The sequence below is a fragment of the Camelus dromedarius genome, chromosome 12 (assembly GCF_036321535.1).
Source record: "Camelus dromedarius isolate mCamDro1 chromosome 12, mCamDro1.pat, whole genome shotgun sequence".
Taxonomy (NCBI): domain Eukaryota; kingdom Metazoa; phylum Chordata; class Mammalia; order Artiodactyla; family Camelidae; genus Camelus; species Camelus dromedarius.
In genome coordinates, this window is record NC_087447.1 from 69,461,809 (window position 1) to 69,478,461 (window position 16,653).

The 16,653-nt window shown below is 41.0% G+C and overlaps 1 protein-coding gene and 1 non-coding gene across 2 annotated transcripts; both read right to left on the minus strand.

The window, feature by feature from the left end:
• Positions 1-209: 209 nt before the first annotated feature.
• MMP27 (matrix metallopeptidase 27) lies at positions 210-12,354 on the minus strand. Its single transcript, XM_064492850.1, has 10 exons — positions 12,241-12,354; positions 11,036-11,274; positions 9,631-9,779; positions 9,408-9,536; positions 5,011-5,172; positions 4,709-4,826; positions 3,302-3,432; positions 2,345-2,504; positions 1,698-1,801; positions 210-746 (listed from the first exon to the last, which is right to left on the minus strand). Exons 1-10 carry the CDS (start codon positions 12,337-12,339, stop codon positions 517-519), a joined length of 1,521 nt encoding a protein of 506 aa, XP_064348920.1. The 5' UTR covers positions 12,340-12,354; the 3' UTR covers positions 210-516.
• On the minus strand, positions 10,587-10,661 carry TRNAA-GGC (transfer RNA alanine (anticodon GGC)). The gene has a single exon. It is a non-coding gene; the product is annotated as a tRNA-Ala (tRNA).
• Positions 12,355-16,653: the final 4,299 nt, after the last annotated feature.

Consider the following 16,653-nt stretch of genomic DNA (forward strand, 5'->3'; position numbering starts at 1 on the left):
CCCATGACTTGTGAGTAAGAATATCTCACTCTAGAATTTGATATTAGGAATCTTGCCCACAGATATGTTCTCCAATATAAGCTTTATCAGTAACGAGGGTGGAATTTTGCTTTTCCAACTGTATGTTATTTCTCAGTGGGTTCAGAACATCGATGGGGATGAAGGATGCAGTTTATTGGGTCTCTCCAGCTCCAAAGGTCCAGACAAAATAGAATTCAAAAGATTGGTTTAATAAATGTCTTCAGTATTTAGTTATTGTAATACACATGGTTTACTTCTTCAAGTCTACAAAGCATAAAATATATGTAAAGTACAGTGAGCATTTTGTTTACACATAACTTCCTGTGAAAAGAATCAGGCAGCTCAGAACAGCTGTTAACTCTTTGTCTAGTAGATATTTAGAACTAGGACTGGCAACTTAAAGTTAAAGGACAGTTTTATTCCACTTTGAAACAGAGTTTAGATTAAAAGACCTCTGGAGGTTTATTTCAGGCCTATGAATTTATTGATCACTGTCTATTTTTTCAGCACATAAACAATACTGAAAATAAGCAAGTTTAAATTCCTGTAATAAACCAGCTCCACCCCTCCTGAATGTACTTTTCCCTCACTGGTACTAAAATCAGATGATGAATTAAATGGTTCTCCACATCGAAACCAAGTGTTGGTTTTCATCATTCGGGTAATGGTCTTCGCCTTAGGGTCGTATTCAAATTGTTTTGCTCTACGGAAGAAATAGAAGAATCCTAGAGAAAGAGAATCATGATTAGTTATCTTGCACAACTCTATGATGCTTCCACACTTGAATTTTATAAATGCAGACTAAAATAATTGAACATTATATGGAGAGAAATGCATAATTATAAAGATACATTTTATTTTACCCATCACATGAGAAATATTATTTTCATTTCCCTAAGGAAAAAGCCAAGGTATGAAATATGAATTTCAAGGGGCTTACCACCTTCCTGGTCAGACTGTGGTTTATGCCAGAGGTTCTCAAACTAGGGTTCAAAAAATGTCTCAGTGATGGGGAGAAGGGGGACCCTGTGAGTATAGCCTTGAGCCCTGTAGCCTCATTTTCCTAGAGTTACTCTGTTTTATCTGTTTCAGGTTTTGCGGTTCCACGTTAGATTTCAATAGAATAAAAGACTGTGTCACTCAAAAACATTTTTAGACTCCTGCTTACTCCATGGTCTGATTTATTGTCTTTGAAGATATGGTAGCTGGACTGATACGTTAAATTGCCCGAGGTTCCTTTGAAACTGTAGACCCTGGGTCTTACCCACCATCCTGCTGCCTCAGAAGCTCTAAAGAATTCACAGTTTCCCACACACACCCCAAGCTGTGCATATTAAACTATGTACATTATAGTTTGAAATCACTGTTCGGTTCATGTACTTAGTGATTTTTTTCACACTCCAAACTCTTTCGGGGGGTATCTTTTAGTGGGTATCTTTAATCAGTGATAACCAATTTGGGTACTTTTTACATAAATTTGAAATAGTATTAACAAAGAATATAATTCAGGACTTACTATTCAGTTTGTGACAATGCCCGCAGATCAAAGTTTATGATTAAAGGCACTCAAGACTAGTCACATGGCATTAAAATGGAGACATCTCAGTTTTTGTACTGCCTTCTTTCACAGTCAGTAAAGCTTCCAAGGACCCTAACAGTCAGGCATTGAGGCTTACCTTTATGCTGGAAAGCAGCGTCGACTCGGAGACCAATTCTTGGGAAGTATGTTACCAACCTCTGTGGGTACCCTCTGTCCATGGTTTGGCTCACTTCATCATACCTGGAGACATGGATTTGAAAGTTTTCAGGAGATCTTTGTTTTGGGGAACTTAATTTTTCTACTACACAACTTGGAATCGAGCAGGGATATAGAAAAAAAAGTAGTCTTACTGGAAGAAAACTAGTTGGATCAATAATAAAAAAATATGGCAAAGACTGGTTTGGTGAAATCATTCTTAGTGTCTTGAAAACAAGAAATATGAGCTGGGAAAAAGTCTTCATTTGTCAGATTGATGCTATTCTGAAGAACTGTTAAATCAGAGTAAGGGCTCAGCATGGGTTTCAAAGATTTCAACTGGTTATGTTTTGCATCAGCAGTCTGGTAGGCAACACCAGCTTTATTATTTTATCTCTTTTTTTGAAGTTGGAAAAAGATCTTTGAACTGACTGAAAAGTCTTTTGTTTGGTGAATGATATCCACTTAAGATTGCCTTCAACATAATTCACTTAAGAAGACTAGTTATTTTTTTGCCTGTATTAAAGTGATGCTATGTGGATATTTTTCTCCAGAATAAAACAAAGGGTCAATTGTCTGTAAACTTACCTCCAGCACCAAATGTCCACAAAGAAGTAGGTTTTTTTTGTGCTGTGGTCGCAGACAGCTGCATCAATCTTCTTCACATGTCTTGGAAAGCCAAGTGTATGGATGGATTTGGGATAATCTGGCAAGACAGCATACCCTCTGATCATCCAGAAGTTGTCATCTAGGAAGAGAGAAAGTGACTATCTTCTGGTCTATTTTCTGGAGGGAAAAATGGATGCCTTCAAGAAGCTTGAAAATAATTAGATACCTGGTTCCTCTTAGGTTCAGCGCTTAAATATTTAGTAATATTATGTCTCCATTTATTCTTAAACTTTCTTTAGCTGCTTGTATCATTAATACTACACAAATGACATACATCTATAGTCAATAGTGTGCATACCCATGTCCACGGGGTTCATTGTATTGACTGTTTTTGTAAGTGACAAAACAGTCAAGTATATCTGGACATGTTCTAAATTTCAGCACCCAAGTATTCTCAAAGGCAAGCAAGCTGATGAAATCCATACAGAAAGTAGAGTTGCTAGGTTGACTATAAGACATCAATTAAGTCTGAATTTCAAATAAACAATGACTAATTTTTGGTACAAGTATATCTAAAATAATACAATGGACATACTTAGACTAAAAATTATTGGTTGTTCATCTGAAATTCAAAGCATCTTGTATATTTGCCAAATCTAGCAACCCTAGTAAAAAGGGAATATAGAGGAGCAATGGGTTTTACCTTTATTTGGCAGAAAAGAGACTTTTTAGTCTTTGTTGTATAGGTTTCTGTTAGCTCCTGTGCAACTGGGATGGCGTTTATCTTCACAACCACACAGTTATTCTTTATGATAGGAGCCTAAGGTCAAGTCAGAAGCCCTGTCTGTTTGGCTCATACATGAAGATTATATTCCCTGCATGAAAATACCCACTGACCAGTTCAGGTGTCCAGAGAATCATGAAGGGCAAAGTTACCTTTAAAAACCAGAATCTTGTCTTTGGGGTTTTCATATGCGGCTTGAATGTCAGCTGGCAGCGATGGCCAGAATGAAGAGATTAATTCAAATTCAATGTCAGTGATATCATAATAGATCCTCCATACGTGCCTGTTTTAGACAAAAACAAAACAAAACAAACAAACAAAAAAAAAACACCATACTTTACATATGACCTATCTACGTCTGTTTTGATGAAAACATCGCAAACTTCAACTTGTCTCATCTTTTTGGTTGGTATTTTCCTCAAACAATTTAGAGCATTAACACAATTTTCCTGAGCAAATGTAGGCAATCTTGAGTTCAGTTCTACCGTTTGGCCTCTCAAGGACAGGACATGCCTTTGTGCCCACTCTTTTGGGTACTTAGAGTAGCGAGCTACCCATGGAAATCTCAAAAGTAGTTCTCAACATGCTCAATGGCCTCACTTTTGCCAAAGCAACAACACCCAACATTCTAAGCCAACACCAAGCATTCTAAGAGGAACTCCTGGTGCCAATGTTTGCTAGAATGAAGACATGTTATTATTGGCACGGCATAATGTTTCCTCACGTTTTCCCTTCTGGCTGTAAAGTTCTCAGCCTATGAACAGGACTTGAAACATCCTTATGAGTCCATTTTCCTTCCCATGCTGACAGCCCATCCCTGACAAGTGGCCTCTCGGCCTCCGCTGTTGGGAGCATGGTAGGGACAGCACGTCATTACAGTGCAGTGTAGTTGTGAGTGGAAGGAGTCTGATTCCAAATACTCTTTCCTTTTGCCCCTACATCCTTGTCAGCTGGTGCCTGTCCTGATACTTTGTCCTGAAAATATGGTCATGGTACCCATAACGACACACCACGCTGCAAGTCAAGTCAGGGAAATCGTACATAATGAGAGAAGAGGTTTCCTTCCACGGCTGACACTCAGTGGATGCAACATTAAGGAACTGTCTGTTGATGCAAATTTAGCAGCTGGTTCTCCAGGTAGAAAAAAGATCTAATTTTATCATTCGCTGATTTCCAGGGTGTCAATACTCCAGCCATGGTCAGTTTCAAGCTACCAAAGTGATATGGACTGGTAGACAAAGTTCTTGAAAATTTAACAGTCGGATCTAGAGATGGTGTCTCTAGGATCGCCAGGACTGGTGTCTTATTTTAGCTAAGAAGTCACTGAAAGCAGACTCTGCGTCAATAGCAATTTAAATTTTGCTTAAAAACATTTAAAAAATTAATTTCTCAAACAAGTAAGAGATATGCGCACAGAGTAAGACATGCAAACAGCATGGGCAGTTAGAGAACGAAAAATAAAGCCACAGACTCACTATCCTCACGACTTTCTTATTCCCAAATCTCTTGAAAGGAAAAAATCTTCACAGGAAGTTGAGGTTTTAAGGAAATGGGTTTACCTGCCTTTAAAGAACATTACTTCTCTGCGGAAAGTGGTGACAGCATCAAAAGTCAAATCTGGGTCACAGGCATGGGGTACGGTGGGTCCCTGTGGCTTAGCAGTGGCCTTAGGTGGACCTCCTTTGATGAGAAAAGAAATACCACAGTGAATGAAGAAGGCATGTGGAAACACCTTCAGAAGGATCTTACCCAAGACAAGATTTTCTTCATGATAATATTTCAAGAGGTGATTTTTCTCAACGTCCTTCCTGGAAAGCTTTTTCTTCAGTTCATGTATATTCAGATTTATGACGTTGCTCACCATAGATGGACTGGATTCCACTGATATCGTCCTGAGAAAGTGGGTATTTGCTAGGATCCAGGGAGACATAATTTGGGAACATCAAAGCTGTTTGATCATTGGAGTGAGAGAGCCCCAGGGAATGACCAAATTCATGAGCAGCCACAAGAAATAAGTTGAATCCTTAACAAAAACAGGGAAAACATGAGTACATTAGTCAATCAGAAGGCAAATGATTGCATCTGAGATTAGGAAGTAAGTAAGGGGAAAGAAGAAAAGGCTTGCCAAACAGCAGATAATTCTTATAACATATGCACAATCATTTATCTGGGAAATATTTCCACTCTCACAATGGGTGTTAGTCACATCACGGAGAAATACAACCCAGAACAAGGCAGTAAACAGGTGTTTTAGAAATGAATAGTAGTAAAACAAAAAATAGAAGCCACCAGTATTTGGTTGTTGTTAGGCTGTTGTATGTGATCATATTTCTCCTGTTTATATTCTTCAGAGGTTCCCCACTGGCTGTAGGATAAAGTCCAAATGCCTTAACGTGGCCCTCCATCATCCAGTTCTGTGTTTTATCCAGCCTCATATTTCCTTTTCGTGTTTCATGAGCCAGCCGTATTACACCATTTGCATTTCTCATCTAGCTGTGGTCTTTCTTATTTCTGTGTCCTACTGTCTCCATCCCTTCTTCCCAGAGTATCGTCTCTCTCTCACCCTGCTCCTGCATAGACGTCCTCCTTGCTCCTCAGGAATCCCCTCTAGAGTCATCTCCTTCGTGAGGCTTCCCTCCTCAGCTCCTATCAAGGCTGACTCAGATGCATCTCTCTGGGCTTCTGTAGACTCAGTGCTCACCTCTGCCTTGCCACGGAAGGACTTCCCTGTTGATCTCCTTCACTGAGCTGTGCACCCTTTCAGTGCAGGGACCATACCTTAGTCATTTTTATTCCTGGTGACTGCCAAACTGTTCATCGATACTGGATGTTTAATAATGGCTGCTGGATATCCAGGGGTTTATTCGGATGAAGGAATCATCAGATATGCCTCCTGTATAAGACCGTGGTACCCTGAACTTACTCATGTCAGAAGTCTTGCCATGCATGGCTGGAACTTCCTTTTTACTTCCCTGTCTCTCCCATAGGTCCTAAGTATATAAAAAACTGTCCTTGGACCTGCAACTAAGCCTATGGACCCTAAGGAAGAGGCTGAGCCTTTCATGATGGAGCCCTGCCCAGTAATGTTTGCACAAAACAAACATGGAATGGCAAAGAATTATTTCATGGACTTTTATGCTTCTCTGCTCTGGCTTTTGCTGCTGTCCCTTGTCTGGTTGACAATATCACTGGATGTGCTTTTGGACAGGGATGGGACAAGTGACTCTTTTAAAAAAATTCAAACTCAGGTCATCTAAATGAAGTCCAAATTTTTATCCTGGCTTTCAAGACCCTCTATAACCTGAATCCTATTCATCATTCTAGCCTTCTCTTCCACCATGGTTCTGATCTTTGAATTGGTGGGGTTATTCTGTCCAGAATTCTCTCTGCTCCACTGTGCCACCAGAGCTTCTGCAGAGCCTTCGGGTCTCAGGTTTGACATCACCTCCTATCCGACCTCTCCATTTGGCTGGGAATTTCTTTTACGTGCTCCTATTACATGGCCATGGTTCCCTTTATCCCAGTGTCAATCACACTAATTTTAATTGCCATTTGATAGTGTGTGCCCCCTAGACTGTAAACCCCTGAAGGGCAGGGTTCGTGTCTTTATACTATTGTATGTTCCATTTCTATCACAGAGCTTGGGTCAGAGCAGATGTTGAGTAAATGATGACTGAATGACTTCATTTACCAAATATTTTTAGAACATCTCTCGTGTACTGACAACATTACAGGCCATACGATACTGCAGGGAAAAGATAACATCACTCCCTTCTTGAAGATGTGACTAAATAAATGTGTACATTAGACATCTGTACCTTTGTGAATATTTTTTCCTGTTCTTGGAAATCACTCTAATCATCATCATCACCAATATTAGTAATCACCAACATAATCGTCAATGTCAAACCCTCTCTGATTGCTTGCTAAGGGCAAGTGCTTTGCAAGATACTTTCGCCTTTATTGCAGGTAACTTGTGTCATCTTCCTACAAGAGGGCCATTATCATCCTTACTTTACAAAGAAACAGAGAGTAAGAAAATTAAATTAGCTTGCCGAGGGTCCTCCAGACAGTAAATGAGAAACCCCGAAAGAAACTAACACCTGCCAAGCCGCAGACCCTTGCTCCTCCCCATCCCACACTGCGTCTGTAGCAATCTGTGAGGCCTGTTTCTGTTCAGCGCATGCATGTGTAGAACATTGACCTTACATTCAGGCTTGACGCTGGCCTCGCATTGGGAGAGTCTCAGGAAAATCTGTCCGTGTGCTCAGTCCCCTCTGACATCGCCATGCAGTGGCTGTCCTCCCCTTAGGAAGCAGCACGAAGAGCAGATGACTGCTGTCTATCGCTCTTAAGCAAGTTACACTAAGACTTTTGTGCCCAGGCAGAGGCGATCCATAAAGAAGTTAATCGTATATTATGTATTGTTGACAAATTTTCTACTTAAAAAATCCCAGTTTGAGTGGAGATTGTTTGCCTGAGGTTTTATGATTTTATGAAAGAGAAGGAAGACGTTTTCCCTTTTATGTCAGTGAGCTAAGAGTTATATGATTGGGTGCTCCCTGGGACCAACAATTTCAACCCTGAGGGAACATAATAAAGCAGTTAGAAGACAATCCAGTCTGGTACTCTTGCCAGAACTCGGTGGGGAGCTATGTTTATCCTCTGCCTTGCTCACGGAAGTTTTGCCAACTTGGGGTCCGGAACTCTTTGAACTTTTTAATGATCCACCCCACACACCCCCTTTGGCAGGGGGCCTGTTGCAGTGTGAGTAATAGTAATTATTACCAAGTATTGGATTTCGTAGGGCTAAAAGGACAGTAAAATCTTAGACTAATCTCTATCTTGAGATATTAAAGTAAAACCTAGCTGAACAAGAAGAGTGATTCCAACTTTGGTGAGCACCAGGACGGTTCCCAACTGCCTGACTGAACACATCCACACTGCACTGGGCCAAATCCAGAGAAATGCTGGGACATGTTTCAGCAGGAGATACAGACAGGGTCCACTCCCTTTTTCATTTTCTTGTCTGTGATGTTAACTCATGTGGCAGTGAAAGCAACCAATCCCAGACTTCCGCTGCTGCCAGCACTGGGTCCCCTAGCCCTCGCAGAAATAATTGCATCCCACGCTCAGACTTAGCAAGGAGAGGTCATGGATCATTTAAGCTACAGGCTTTCAGTTTTGCACAAGTTATAAAGCTGACCCAAAGGCCATCTGGAGCTACTTGATCAGGACTGAACTGGGGGCTTGTGTACCACCTCCCAGCAGTCAGAGCCTCTGCTTTCCTGGGACCCTGGAAACCAGATATCAGACCCAAGATGACTGTTGTCAAGGATAGAAAAAAAAAAAAAAAAACAGTGGTGAGAACCCAAGAGTCTACTGAACCTGCTCCCTCCTGGGATGCACGTATTTTTATTGTAGTAGAGTTTTGGGTTTTGCTTGAAAAGTAATAAAATATCTCTTCTTTTAGTGCCAGGGAGGAGGCCCATTAAGAGAAATAAAATCAACCCACTTGGTCTGAAGGAATAGGTCAAATGTAAAGATGAGGGTCTAATTCCTTGGCAGACTGGTGAGCGTTAGAAGAGGAAGTTCATGTGTTTCAATAGACCTCCTATGGCCATGAACCCACACTGCATCCTCCAGTCACTAACTCAGAACTGCACCTCCCTAGGGTTCCCTTCCTGTCTTCAGGCCAGAGATGACTTCTGTCACTGGTACAACACCTTGTGTGGTGGGAACTGGATCGAAGCCTTACACGCCACACAAGACAAGGCTCTGAAGGGCTGAAACTTTTCTAGGACAGCTCTGTGGTCTGTACCACACCCTGCGTAGTTCCAGAGACATGGTGGCCTTTTGGGCACTGTAGGGGTATGATTTAGTTTTTATTTTAATTTTGAGGTAGTTATTCTGTTTATTTATTTATTTATTTTAGTGGAGGTACTGAGGATTGACTCCAAGACCTCGTGCATGCTAAGCATGTGCTCTACCACTAAGCTATACCCCCATCATTGTAGGTGTATGAATGAGTGGATGAGTAAGGGAAGAATGGTATGATCCTAACAGGATTGGCAACTTTATGAAAATGCTGTGTGGATAAGGCCCCGACCTGTACATCACACACTTTCATCAGTGTCATCTGGAGCACGAAAAACTGTAGGGAAACTGGGGAGTAAAAAGGCAACCAATTGCAGAGCTATTCCTTTTAGGGGTTTGTATGAGTAACACAATTTTGTTCATAAAGAAAACTGGGCTCACCTGGTCCATCCTTGGTCCAGTTTTCATCCTCATCAAAGTGAGTGTCTCCACCCAGACCCAGACCAGGAGGAAAGGCATGACCGAGGACTCCCAAGGGGCCATCAAAATAGCGAGGACACCGACCGTGAACTGAGATACAATTCAGGAGAGGGGAGCAAGGTCAGTCTCTTCAGAGCTGCTGAGATGAACACAGCCGTATTTGTCTCTCTGTTGAAAGCCTCACCTCGGGTCCTGAAGGCGATCATGATGTCTGCGGTCCCCTTGGGGATCTTGGTGAACGTTAGTGGAGTCACTTCGCTCCATACGTCTAACCCTTTCCGGATAGCCTCCTCCACGTCAGCTCGAGCCAAGTCTGGAGTGTAGTTTACGATTCTTAAAAATTAACAGAACTCTGTAAGTTGGTGCTGGCGCATGTGTGTAAACACAGAAACTACGAAAAGAAAGTCATTCTATCTTATCAATCATATGCTGCAGTAACTTTTGGTTTGATGCTAGTCTTACTTTTGTACAATAATTCAGTATTTAAATAAAGCACTTTTACGCGTGCTATATAATCCAATCTCTCACCCGCCCTATTATTCAGGTAGAACTATCACATTTAACAAATAAGGCTCAAAGAGGTTAAATGCCTTCTCTAAGATCACCTCCTACGTGGGAGAGCGTTCATCTCATATCTGTGGCTGCTGTGACATTGAGGTTTATTTTCTCAAATGGCTTGCGGAAGTCAGTCTTATGCGTCAAATATTGAGAGTCTCACTGAGAGCCACAAAGAGTTTGTTACTTAGGAGAAGATCTTCCTTTGGTTTATATTTCCCTACCTTGCTGACCTTATTTTTAGCTCAATCCCTAAGATTTAATAAGATAAAGGAAGGACTGTCAGAAGGACTCTTTAGGGCCAGCCAGGAGAGCTCTAGAGCAGTGTTCAAGGTCACTGTCTTTATCTCAGATCACGGCACACTTCGTCCTCTTTCTGCCAGTTAAGCTAGCCCCCTTTCCTTGGAATGTCTCGGGGCGAACTCCACACTTCAGTCTGAGGTCCGTCTGAGATCTGACCGTCTAACTCACCCACATCTCTAACATGAACTGGTTATGCTCTCGGGTCTTCCCATTTTCTCTTTTGTAATTTTTAAAGAATTTTGGAGGAGGGTAGTAATTAGTTTTATTTATTTCTTTCTTTAATGGAGACACTGGGGATTGAACCCAGGACCTCGTGCATGCCAAGCACGCACTTTACCACTGAGCTATACCCTCTCCTCTCTTTGCTCTTGGGCACACTTCATTTATATCTTTAAGTGTCTGCATTTAGATGGCAGTGTTTCTGGTCCTGAGCTTTTACGGAGGTGGCAGAGGCTAGACATGCGAGCACACCGGCCAGAGCCAGTCTGCTGGGAAGCTCTGTGTAACCCAGACTATGGTAAATAAGCTTTTGTTTCAGTTTCTCTGTGCGTAAGGTGGTAGTGACAGTGGTGCCTACGTCATGAGTTTGCAGGGAAGATGAAATGAAAATCTATCAGGTGCCATGCACACAGGCAGGGCTCAGTAAAATAAGCTATGACTATTTTTGTTCCTCGGAGGTTATGTTCATGTTCATTTTAGATTAGGGGGAAGTCAGTGGGCAGAAGTGTTACCTGTATGTGAGATTGTGTTTCTTCCATCCAGGGAGAGTGTAGCCGTACTGCCCCACGTCAGGCACCCCGCACCTGGGTGTCTTCATGACCTCAAGAGTGCTTGAGTCCAGTTTGCCAGTCACTGCCAACCCAAAAAATGCTTGCATTTCACGAATTTTGCCGTCTATGAGACTCCTGTTCTTGCTTTGAACAAGCTGACTCCCTTCTATTTCAAGAGAGTAGAACTGGTTGAGATACGCCTGGCCGAAAAGACAAAAAAAAAAAAAAAAAAAAAAAAAAAAAAAGAAAGAAAGAAAGACTACACGGGAGCAAATCTCCATCCTAGGATAAAATGGAATTGTCTGAAATATTTTTTGGCAGTTGTAGGGAAAACGGAAATAACGGGGAGGGAAGGAGCAAGGGAAGAGAGAAGAAAGGAAGCAAAGATGAAAGGAAAGTCACCCTGTTTTTTCAATTTGCAAGAGCTGGCTGAGCAACATGTGACCAGAACTGTCTGAATGACCCAGTCTCTTAAGGCTCCAAACCTCCACAGAGGACAAGCAGGCTTCTTCTGTATGTGAAATGATCATGTGTCTTACATATTTTTTTTAAATCAAGTTGTAGATTTATTCCAGCTTTTTGGGGGTGAAGGGCTAGATAATTAGGTTTGTTGATTTTACTGGAGGTGCTGGGGATTGAACCCAGCTCTACCACTGAGCTCTACCCTCCCCAGTCTTGCATATTTTTTGCTGTTACTTTCATTTTGATGTTTCCTTGAAAAAAATTCTAAGAGAGACGTGATTATTCATTTTGCAAATTTAAATAACCTCCCCAAATACGGCCAATTAACCGGGTGGATTTTTAGAGGGAATCTAAAAGCCATATGTTTTTCACACATATAGGGATGAAGGGCTCCAAACTGAAGTTGGGTCCCCTGGTTGGTCTTCAAATGCTTTTCTAGAGCTTTCTGGGGGCAGGGCTGTCCCCTTTCTCCTTTCCTCTTCGCTTGTAACCATCGCTTAAAGTTGTAGCAAACCCTGCCTTCCCCCCACCCCCACTCTCCACCCCCTCGCAGTTCCTTGACATCCTTGGAACCAAGGGAAGGAAAAGCAACTCCCCCTCACAAGAAAGTTCAGGACTCTCTGGTGAGAACTTGCTGTCATTTTAGGTCCTAGGACAATCAATGAAGTATTGACAGTCATTAATAACATTTATTGAGACAGTACCTGAGCCAGTTGCATGGTTTCTTCATTTTCCATCTTTCGGTCTGTAGGAAATGCAGAAGAAAATGTTATAAAGACCAAAAATAGAAGAAGTCTCTTCATTCCTCTTTCTCTTCCGTTGAAGCCTTGTTCTGTTTGCATAGGATTGAGAAAATAACAGTGAGACGTGGCATGAATTGGCTTGTATTATCCTTTAATTAAAAACAGAAAAGGATGTTTGCCATGAACTGTGTCATGGTATGCTTTCTTTTATTAGGCTGACTTGATTTCACAATCATGATCGGCAGTTGTCTGCTAAACACAGCCATTTTTCATTATTGAATTGAAAATAGCATGAGGTCAGCCCCCAAATTACTTTTGTCCTTGCAAAATTGGAGGTTTTCCTATCCATAAATTCTTGACAGTCTATGAAAACATTTTCTTTTGAAAGGAAGCCCAAAATATCTGTGTAAAAAGATAATATTATTTGTAAGAAAATGTATCTTCTGTTGAAGTCACCTGTTATATTTGTTTGCAAAGTTCTAATTTTTTGCTGTTTCTCAGGAATACAGTTTCATCTGCTGTCCTGCCCTTGATGCAGATGCTGAGAAGCAGTGTTCTGTGGAACGCCTCCTTCCTTGTAATAAACAAGCTGTGTCTGTTTCTTAAAAAAAAAAAAAGCAATTGAGTCAGGAATCAGATCCTAATTAACTAATTACCCCAAGTAAACATCAGACATTTAGTGACACCTACTATTGGCTGTCACTGTAAATGTAAGCATGAAAAAGCTGTTGTTCCAATGTAGTTGGAGAATTCAGGCATATACAGGGACTAATGCCAGATAACACAGAGGCAAGCAGCAAAATGCATGTGGAAAATGCTAAAGACTGAGAAGGACCAGCAGGTAGAGAGATCACTGCTGATGGGTGTGACCAAGAGTGTTCCAGCAGGTGGGGCTTGAAGAATGGGTAGGATTCTGATCTCACAGCAGAAAAGAGAAGGCGTCTGAGTAGAAGGAGGCACAGGAAGCAGGTACCATGGTGGAGATGGACGGTAGGACACCTAGCCTGGTGGGAGGGAGAGATACACGTGTAGACGGCCATGGGAAGTGGGGATGGAAGATCTAAGAAAGGGAGCCAGGGAAATGCGTTTCTGGAGTCTTTTCATGCCTAGAATGCCCTTTATTCCATCCTCACATCTGACTGAATGTGTCTGGATGTAGAATTTCAGGCTGAAACACATCCTCCTTAAAATTTTGAAGCTACCATTCCATTGCTTTCTAGAATTTAGTGTCGTTGGAAAATTCTTTTATTCTGATTCTTGGTATTTTTTTCCTTCAGAAAAATTGTGGAAGTCTCGTTACCGAAATATTCTGAAATTTTATAAAAATATCTCCTGCTGTGAATCCTTTCACATTAACATTGCTGGGCCGAAAGTGGGTTCTTTCATCATGAAAACGTCAATTCAAGGAAACTTTCCTATATTATTTGTTTGAAAATGTCTTTACACCCAGTTCTCTCTTTCTCTCTGGCATACATACCTGTTGGAACTCTTGGGTTGAATCCCTATGCTTCCAATATATCCTTTACTATTTCCCATCAACTTTACTTTCCAGCTCACCTATTGAGTTTCTCATTTCACTTGTATATTTTTTCCTTTTTTTTTTAAACTTTTTTTATTTAGTTATAGTCATTTTACTATGTTGTGTCAAATTCCAGTGTGTCAATTTTTCAGTTATACATCAACATACATATATTCATTGTCACATTTTTTTCTCTGTGAGCTACTGCAAGATCTTGTATATATTTCCCTGTGCTGTACAGTATAATCTTGTTTATCTATTCTACATGTGCCTGTCAGTATCTACAAATTTTGAACTCCCAGTCTGTCCCTCCCACCCGACTGCCCCCTTGGCAACCACAACTTTGTATTCTATGTCTATGAGTCTGTTTCTGCTTTGTATTTATGTTCTTTATTTTTTACACTTTTTTTTACGCTTATATTTTTAATTTCCAAGAACTCCTTCTAGTTCTGAGTATCCTTTTATTTATGTTTTTTTTTAACTTTTTTTGTATTTTGTTAGTGTTTTTGGATGTAAGATATGTCTTGTTTTTAAAGAATGTCAAGTGTTTTTTCATTTTTTTGACTTTCTCTTTTGCTCCCAGGATTGTCTCTTATCTCTTCAAAGTTTCCTTTTTACTGTCTGTTTTTGTCATTAGAAACTTTTAAAAAAAATGTTTAGATACTTCGTGCTCTGCGATCTGTTTCAGGATGAGAGACAAGACAGCTGACAGGAAGCTGTGTGTGACCTTTACTGCACAGAGGTGGGCCAGGTCCCAGACATTTCATGTGATTTATTAGTTGAGATGAGATTTGGTCGAACAAGACAGAAAAACCCCAAATCACAGATGATTAATGAACATTTATTTCTCCTTCACAGAAAAGGAGTCCAGATTTGGCAGCCCAAGGCGTTTGTATGACAACCCACACCATCAGCAATGCAGGCCACAGACAGACATCTTGCACCGCCACTCTCAGTGCCAACTCGTCATGGTCCAGGCGGCTTCTCTAGCTCCTGCAATCGTATCTGCATTACAGGCAGCAGAACGGAGGAAGGCAGAGAAAGTCAATTCCCAGTCTCTTTCCAGAAGCCCATACAATATTCTGCTTACACTTTTTGTCAAGAAATCAAACACATGGTCACATCTAGCTGTAAGCGAGGCCACAAAATGTCTTTTAACTGTGTGTATCGCCACCTCAAATGAAATGGGGGTCTTACTGCAGCAAAGGAAGGGGAGAATTGTGTTAACCTAGGTAACTAGCAGCCTCTGTCACACTGAGATTCCTATAGAGTTGGCATCTGTAAATCTTTTTTCCTGGGTAAGTTTCTCTAGAGAAGACACTTTCAATTTCCCATCATTTTAATCTCCCAGCAACAAGATGTGAGAGATGCTCTGATGCCCTGTGTCACAATCCCCTCAGGACACCTCTGAGTTTAGTCGCAGGGTGGTGGACAGGTTTGTGCAATGCACCTGGCTCTGACCAAGTCTAACCTAAAGCACAGACTCGGTGTCTTTCTGCATTCTGCCCAGGTCACTGAGCTGTCGTGGAAATGACAAATCAGTGCCTTAGAGCTGCCCAGTAGAGAGGGAGCTGAAGGATAAATGCTCAAGCCCCCGATCCACGGGAGACTTGAACAACTGAATCTCAGTGTGACAGAGGCTGCTAGTTACCTAGGTTAACACAATTCTCCCCTTCCTTTGCTGCATTAAGACCCCAATTTCATTTGAGGTGGTGATACATGCAGTTAAAAGACATTTTGTGGCCTCGCTTACAGCTAGACATGACCATGTGTGTTTGATTTCTTGACAAAAAGTGTAAGCAGAACAACTGAAGGTGTTCTGTAAGCTTCTCAGGGGGTTCTGATGGAATTAAGCATCAGCTGCCCATAGCAGAAACCTAGACAACACATACCTGTGTTGGCTTTCCCTCCTCTGTTTCGCTCTGCTTGCTGCCTCATTCTTTCTTTCTGGGATCATGTCCTGAATAAAGTAACTGCACCAAGGTCCTGTCTTAGTCTTTGGTTTTGTAGAAACTCAACCTAAGATAAAAGTGATCTCATTCTTCAAGTTTTATGCTTAGATTCTCATGTCTCTTGTACTCACATAAAACTTCAATGTTACCATCCAGAAAATGCCGCACATTGTCAGGGAGAAGACCTAACGAAAAGAACAAAGTTAAAAATTCTTTTTCATACTTCATATTGGGCCTGTTCACCTCCTGTGACTGTGAAATGTGGTTGAAGAAAGAACATAAACTCAATTCTTATCTCAAAAATGTATGGATGGGGCCAAGAATCTATCAGATCTAACTGGCATGACTACCGGGTGTTCTGAGATGAACCCTCCCATCTCCATGCCTGTAAAAACTGATTTCATAAGAAGTTTTAGAAAATGCCATAGCCTGGGAATTGGCTCTGAAAATATGAAAATATCCAGTTCTTGCAAGTCCTTTCACCCTTTGACATTGAGACAAAGAATTGCTCATCTACGTCTCTCACTTTCCTGGACACAACATCTGGGACATGTAGGGGATTAATTGTTGGATAAATGAGTGAATAAATGCAATTATAGTATAACTAGGCGCTGTTTTCTTATCTTGTAAAGTAAGTGGAGAGTAATTTATTGACCTTTTTGAGGGACTTTTTGAGGACACTGAATATTTACAAAACTTCCTAAACCTGTGAAGCAACATCTAAAAGTTTAATATTAATGTGATGGTATTTCTGATAAGGGAAAAATGGCTGCAAATATATCAAAATTTGTTATCCTTTTTTATATTTTGGATGAACTATTTGATGGTAGTATCTTAAGAAATTATAGTAGATCACAAGTCAGGCATTTAAAATGTTTATTTTGAACTCGTTTGATAATTTTT